General features: G+C 38.0%; 1 protein-coding gene across 1 annotated transcript; it reads right to left on the bottom strand.

Annotated features, from left to right (window-relative positions):
- Positions 1 to 10: 10 nt before the first annotated feature.
- polr3h (polymerase (RNA) III (DNA directed) polypeptide H) lies at positions 11 to 6,377 on the bottom strand. The gene is made up of 6 exons (XM_041778186.1): positions 6,026 to 6,377; positions 5,177 to 5,273; positions 4,931 to 5,017; positions 757 to 820; positions 355 to 589; positions 11 to 259 (listed from the first exon to the last, which is right to left on the bottom strand). The coding sequence occupies exons 1-6, from the start codon at positions 6,137 to 6,139 to the stop codon at positions 209 to 211; spliced, it is 648 nt and encodes a 215-aa protein (XP_041634120.1). The 5' UTR covers positions 6,140 to 6,377; the 3' UTR covers positions 11 to 208.
- Between the last annotated feature and the right edge of the window lie 1,276 nt (positions 6,378 to 7,653).

The following is a 7,653-nucleotide window of genomic DNA, read 5'->3' on the forward strand; positions in this document are numbered from 1 at the left end:
TTAAAAAAAACATGTTTCAATCCATTTTTATTAAATAAATGATAATGTTCAGATGCTAATATGAGGCTGGTTTGTTCATTTGCAGTAATGATAACACATTATCCTGCTTCATAGAGCAGATTCAGTCTCTGTGTGTTTACTTCAGTTCTCTTGATCCAGCTGTTTGTCTCTTCTCTCTCTGATCAGTCAACAAACTTCTTCTGTGGTGTTAGTTATTCCACCATGACAGCAATCCCAGCCCAGGCTCACAGATGGTCCCCTGAAACAACAGCACAGCGTTAGAGAAACTTCTAGTCCTGACCTGTGTCAGAGCATTTTAAATCAACGCCCTGTAGTCATGAAGTGTCCTCTTACGATCAGAGTGTATGGAGCCTCCTTCTTCTCCCCGCTTTCCTCTGGCGGTGGCGCCGTCGACTGTCCTGGTTGAGCAGCTGTGTCGGTGTCGGCGGCGGCCGGGCCGGTTGGCGACGTGTCCACGAAGACTTCGTCTGTCACTCTGAAGCGGATCTCCTCCCCCTGGTCCATGTAGAGGTCGTGAGCTCCTTCGTCTGTCTCGTACTCCCACAGCCAGACCTGCTCGGCTTCATCGCTAATGCTGATGTAAGGACTTTTTATGTCTCTTTCTTTCTGATCTGCTTTACTTCATACCTTCATTTCACTCAAATTATATTCTTAAACTTCTTTACGGTGTATAAACTACCAAAACACTTTACAGGAATAATTATTGCATAAAAATTTGTCATGCAGGAAGGATACAACCTTGCCGGCTGTTGAAGTGACTCTGGAGGAATCAGGATATCATCAAAGAAGCCCATAGACACTAAAACAGGAAAATAAACAGTTTAATTGAAGTTAATCACAGTTTACAGCCACGCTGCATGTCTGCCTCACAGAAACACTATATGGACAAAAGTATTTGGCTACACCTGTTCATTATTGAATTCAGGCGTTTCAATCAGACCTGTTGCCACAGGCTAGCACCTAGCCATGCAGTCTTCATATGCCAACATTTATGATACAAAATGGGTCGCTCTGAGGAGCTCAGTGACCCACCTTTGCAATATGACAATTTCTGGCATTTCACCCGATTCACAATCAACTGTAAGTGATATTATTAGAAAGTGGAAGCATTTAGGAACAACAGCAACTCAGTGGCATCAATGCGCTCCATAGATGCGAAGCCGCCTGCAAGCCTCACATCATCAAGCCAAATGTCAAGCATCACATGGAGTGGTTGTACACCGACACGGGAATGAAAAGCAGTGGAAACGTGTTCTGTGGAGACACGAATCATGCTTCTTGGTTTGGCAGATGCTGGGAGAACGTTTCCTGTCTGACTGTGAAGCTTGGTGGAGGAGGAATGATGGTATGGGGCTGTTTTTCAGCTGTTTATCTCCAGTGAAGGCCAATCTTAATGCTTCAGCACCAGAGGTGTCAAGTAACAAAGTACAAATACTTCGTTACTTTACTTAAATAGAAATTTTGGGTATCTATACTTTACTGGAGTAATTATTTTTCAGCCAACTTTTTACGTCTACTCCTTACATTTTCATGCAATTATCTGTTCTTTCTACTCCTTACATTTTAAAAATAACCTGGAATGGAAAAGTATAATGGAATAGAATGGTAGAATAGAATGGAAACTATAATGGAATGGAATGGTAGAATGGAATTGTAGAATGGAATGGAATGGTGGAATGGAATGGAAAGTATAATGGAATGGAATGGTGGAATAGAATGGAAAGTAGAATTGAATAGAAAGTATAATGGAATGAAATGGTGGAATGGAACGGAAAGGAATGGTAGAATGGAACTGTAGAATGAAATGGAATGGTAGAATAGAATGGAAACTATAATGGAGTGGAATGTTAGAATTGAATTGTAGAATGGAATGGAATGGTGGAATGGAATTGAATGGTAGAACAGAATGGAAAGTAGAATGGAAAGGAATGGTAGAATGGAACTGTAGAATGGAATGGAATGGAATGGTAGAATGGAATGGAAAGTACAATGGAATGGAATTGTAGAATGGAATGGAATGGTGGAATGGAATTGAATCGTAGAATAGAATGGAAACTATAATGGAGTGGAATTGAAGAATTGAATTGTAGAATGGAATGGAATGGTGGAATGGAATTGAATGGTAGAACAGAATGGAAAGTAGAATGGAAAGGAATGGTAGAATGGAGCTGTAGAATGGAATGGAATGGAATGGTAGAATGGAATGGAAAGTACAATGGAATGGAATGGTAGAATGGAACGGAATGAAACAGTAGAATGGAATTGAATCGTAGAATAGAATGGAAAGTATAATGGAATGGAATGGAAGAATAGAATGGAATGGAAAGTATAATGGAATGGAATTGAAGAATGGAATTGTAGAATGGAATGGAATGGTAGAATAGAATGGAATGGAAAGTATAATGGAATGGAATGGTAGAATGGAATTGTCGAATTGAATGGAATTGTAGAATGGAATGGAATGGTAGAATAGAATGGAATGGAAAGTATAATGGAATTGAATGGTAGAATGGAATTTTAGAATGGAATAGAATGGAAATGGCATTTTTCCCCCTTACATTACTTTTACTTTTATACTTTAAGTAGTTTTGAAACCAATACTTTTATACATTTACTTGAGTAAAAAGCTTGAGTTGATAGTTCACCTTCTACTGAAGTCTTTATAAACCCTAGTATCTATACTTCTACCTGAGTAATGAATGTGAAAACTTTTGACGCCTCTGTTCAGCATACCAAGACACTCTATACAATGCTATGCCTACAGCTGTGTGGCAACAGTTTGGGGAAGGCCCTTTTCTATTCCAACATGGCTGTGGCCCAGTGCACAAAACAAGGACTTTAAAGACAAGGGCTGGGCATTACATAACATGTGTCAAAATACTAGTTTAATATTTTTTTTTGCAGCAGAGATTTTATGGACATTATGCAAGTGTTTTTAGAAAAACAAAAATCCTGCCTTAATAATGTATGTTTGTCTTGCTTAAAATGAGATCGACATTAAAATGAATATCCTCTTCAATATAGTAACTGATATCAAATTTGCAATATGAGCCAAAATAATGTATTTATTAAAAATTATATGAGATGAGGAAGTTAAATATTAGGGGTGTAAAGGTATTGAAAAATTTTGGTTCTGAACGTACCTCAGTTTTGAAGTCACGGTATGGTATGTTTTTGGTATGGTTATTAAAGCAAATTAAATAACAGATTTTTTAAATTTACTATATTAAATTTTATTCAAATAAATATGCAGAATAAATTACCTTTCAATTATCAATAATGCCGCAACCTCCTTCCAGAAGGTCTTCAATGAATAAAAATATTAATAAATAAATAATTTTTTGATTACTAGGTTATTTTACTTGATATATTTATATATTTATACCCATTCTTTAAACACTAAAATTTCCCAGCCAACTTGAACAATTATCATACAATTGTAAGTTAGCTTGTTAAGTATGCTTCCTTAATGTCTATCCTGCTGATTTTAACATTGACTTCAGCACTGGATTACTATTTTAACCAATGGGACAACTACAAAGTTTGGGAGAACTTTTCATAGCCCATCTTGTTAGATAGAGGTTAGAGCCGTGTGAAATCTGAGGATAACTTTATCTATGATGCAGCTGCAGACATGATTGAGTCCCCTCTCCTCCTCCAGTACTAACACATGTATCTTTACACCCCTACTAAATATAATCGCAATCGCAATATTGGAAGAAAAATTGCAACTAGATTGTTTTCACCAATTGTTCAGCCCTAATAAAGACATGGTTTGATGGGTTTGGTGTGGAGGAACTAGACTGGCCGTGACCTCAACCCCATCAAGCACCTTTGGGATGAACTGGAACGGAGATTGAGAGAAAGGTCTTCTTGTCCAACCTCATTAATGCTCTACAGAATGAATGGGCACAAATTCCCACAGAGACACTCCAAAATCTTGTGAAAAGCCTTCCTTAAAGAGTGAAGGCTAGTATAGATTAAAGGGAGGCCAACTCCATATTAAAGGCCATGGTTTTGAATGCAATGACATGACAGTTCCTGTTGATGTTAATGATCAAGTGGCCAAATACTTTTGTCCATATAGTATAGATGAGCCTATAGATGAGTGTCAGTGGTTGTTTATTATGGCCTGTATTGTATCTCATGACTGTCTGGACCTTTAAACTGTAGGTCATGTGGATAGCATCTTTTACAGTGACCCTGAAGGTCAAATAAACATTTTGTGAAAGGTCTTTTTGTCTTAATTTTTGTACTCTAAACATTTTTACATTTGATCAGAAGTTTTGTGTTTCTTGTTGTGATTTGTGAAATGTTTTTGTGTTTCCTGAAATGGTATGGTGCCCACTTAATTTTTTTTTTATTTGTTATTAAATATCTTTGTGTTGCATAAAATGTTTAGCAGTTGAGCTTTAGGGCTCCAATAATAAACCTGCCTGTTATTACCAGGGAAGATTTTATGGAGTCACAAAGTTTAATAACCAAGCCATCGGCATGTGTGTTGTTTTGATCCGGCATTTGCAGAGTCACTGACTTTCATTTAATTTCTGTGACTCTGCAAACTCTGTCCTTGTAACATTAATGTCTCTGAAGGCACTGGTAGGTAATAATGATTGGGAAGCAAGCAGTACAATGTTTACCACAGCGTGACCAATTAATCCAACACCAGTTAAACTGTGACACCGGTTCTCTTAGCTCTATTTTGTGAGTTTTGGGAACTTTTAAACAGAAACCTGAACCTGTCAGGTAGATTATTATTTTGATTTCAATGTTTAACTTTAAAATGATTTTTAGAGTTATTTATTGTAAATAAGCTCCAATGGGGCACGGTCGACACTTTGGGAAACACTGAGCTCCAACATCTATAGTTTAAAAAAAAGATGCTGAGAAATCAGGAGATCTTACTTACCATGAACTCCCTCCTGGCTGCAGTACTTGATCTTTCCAATGAGGATCTCATCGAGGAATGGGTGGAAAACAACGTATCTGAAATGAACTGAGACACAGAGAGCAAAGAAAATGTGAAGAATGGTGAGAAGTAGTTTTCAGGAGTGTGATCTAGAAATGGTTCCATCATTTCAGTGCATTAGAAACAGAGGTTGAGGAAATTCCAGAGCCCCTCAGAGCTCTATTATCATCCTCCTCGTCTTCATACCTTTGGTGTGTGAAGCTCCGTCTCCAGGGAAAATGTAGGAATCTTCCAGTTTAGTGATGTCGTACAGACAGATACACAGACCCACGTTAAAGACCACCTGAGGAGAAACGAGGTATACACAGAAAATCTGATGTGTAGTTCATTTTCTTAAAGCATTTTAAGATTAGAACACGAGGGAAAACACATCATTTTGTTAGCTGACGATAGAAGGTCTGATTCTTTAAAAACTTAAATAACCTATTTAAACCTTTTTTATGGTGCGATGGTCTGGGGCTGCTTCAGGACCAGGATGACTTGCTGTAACTGATGGAACCATGAATTCTGATCTATATCTGAATATCCTACCAGAGGGAGAATATGCTGCCATAATTCAATGACCTCAATCTTAGGTGCACTTGGGTTATGAAAGTTTTGGAGTGGCCTAGTCAAAGTCTGGACTTGAGTCTGATGGGTGTCATGTCCTTCAATAGGCTGTTCATGATTGAAAACCCTCCAATTCTGCAAAGAAGAGTGGGAAAAATCATCCACAATGATGTGAAAGTCTCACTGGCAATTATCAAAACATTAGCTTGCAGTCGTTGCAGCCAAGGGTGGAGCAACCAGTCATTAGGTTAAGGAGGCAGTGACTTTTCTACATAGGGCCAGGGAGGCTTTTATCCCTTAATACATTTTTAAAGTTATCTTTTAAAATAGCATTTGATGTTTACTCGGGTTATCTTTGTCTAATTCTGAAATTTGTTTGATGATCTGAAACATTTAGGAGTGACAAGTATTCAAAAAGAGAAAGAAATCAGGAAAGGGATAATACTTTTGAATTAATCAGGCACAAAGTCAGGCAGTGTCACAGACCTTGTTGGCCAGCTTCTTGTTGAGCTCCTCTGCTATGGCTCCGTTCAGCTGTCTGTTGAAGAACCAGGGAGGAATCCTCACCGTGTCCACCATCTCCACCAACACGAACATCATGCACACAAACAGCAGACACCCAACAAACACCTAATCCAACATCTAATACTCTTACACTCCAGATCAACTTCCGGTGTGTCGTTTCTTTTACGGAAACATTTTATACAGCGCGCAAACGTAGAATAAAACAAACAGAGGAGTACATCCTTAATAAAGACAAAGCGAAGAGTAAAATATTTCAAACGAGCTCCCAACACTTCATCACTCCGAACACAGCCATGTGAATTATTGCACTACAGTCGCTTTGCGGCATGTCGTAAAACTTAAAGATACAGCGCCCGGTGAAATCAAATGAAACGTTGTGAGCAGTTTTGTGAAAAAAGTATTAGGAGGGATTTAATATGTTGAAGTTTCGACGGTTAGTTTTTATATCTAAAATTATACAAGTATTTTTATGATTAAAACGAGACACACTAAAAAAATAAGCAAACCGGATACACACACAAAAATTAGTAAAAAAAAAAAAAAAAAAAAAAAAAAAGTTAAAGTAGGTTCGTTATTAAGTTTTTTGTGTCGGGGATAATGTACAACATAACATTAGTCTCAAAAGAGAAAAGATGCTTTCTTTGAGTGAAACCACTCTTGTAACTGACCCCAGTTCCAAAAAAGTTGGAGCGCTGTTTAAAATGTAAATTAAAACAAATAATGATGTGAAAACCCTCGTAAACCTATACTTTATTTACATAAACAACATGAAAGATGTTAAAACTGAGACATTTTACCATTTCAGAAAAAAATACTGCCTCAGTTTGGATTTGATGGCAGCAACACATTTCAAAAAAAGTCGAGACAGGGCAACAAAAGGCTGGAAAAGTAAGTGTTACTAATGAAAAACAACTAAAGATTTTTTTGTAACTAATTAGGTTAATTGGCAACAGGTCAGTGTCGCGACTGGGTTTAAAAGGAGCATTTCAGAGAAGCAGAGTCTCTCAGAAATAAAGGTGGGCAGATGTTCACCAATCTGAAAACTGCATCTAAAAACTGGAAAAGTTTCAGAAGAATGTTGAGTAAGGGACCAGGCTGAAGGTTCATATTGGATTCTCATGATCTTTGGGCCCTCAGACAGCACTGCCTTAAAAACAGGCATTATTCTGTACTGGAAATCCCTGCATGGGCACTTTTAGAAATCATCATCTGTCAACACAGTTCACCGTGTCATCCACAAATGACAGTTAAAGGTGCATCATGCAAAGAAGAAACCATCTGTGAACACGAGCCAGAAACACTGTCGTCTTCTCTGGGCTAAAGCTCATTCAAAATGGACTGAGGCAGAATGGAAAACTGTTCTGTGGTCAATGAATCAAAGTTTGATTTTATTGGGGGAACTACAGATGCCGTGTCCTGTGGACTTAAGAGGAGAGGGAGCATCCAGCTTGTTATCAGCGCACAGTTCAAAAGCCTGCATCTCTGATGGTATGGGGTTGTATTGGAGCCTATGGCGGGGACAGCTTACACATCTGGAAAGGAACTATCAATGCTGAAAAGTACATAGAGGTTTTAGAGCTACATATGCG

This window comes from Cheilinus undulatus, linkage group 21 (genome assembly GCF_018320785.1).
Source record: "Cheilinus undulatus linkage group 21, ASM1832078v1, whole genome shotgun sequence".
Lineage (NCBI taxonomy): Eukaryota > Metazoa > Chordata > Actinopteri > Labriformes > Labridae > Cheilinus > Cheilinus undulatus.

What these genes read in the sequence shown, in the direction of transcription:
- polr3h (XM_041778186.1), bottom strand. Translation starts at nt 6,139, where the DNA reads ATGATGTTCGTGTTGGTGGAGATGGTGGACACGGTGAGGATTCCTCCC. An exon ending in CGGAGCTTCACACACCAAAG is followed by an intron (nt 5,018 to 5,176) that starts GTATGAAGACGA and finishes TCTGTGTCTCAG; the next exon opens with TTCATTTCAGATACGTTGTT. An exon ending in CTTCAACAGCCGGCAAGGTT is followed by an intron (nt 590 to 756) that starts GTATCCTTCCTG and finishes CATCAGCATTAG; the next exon opens with CGATGAAGCCGAGCAGGTCT.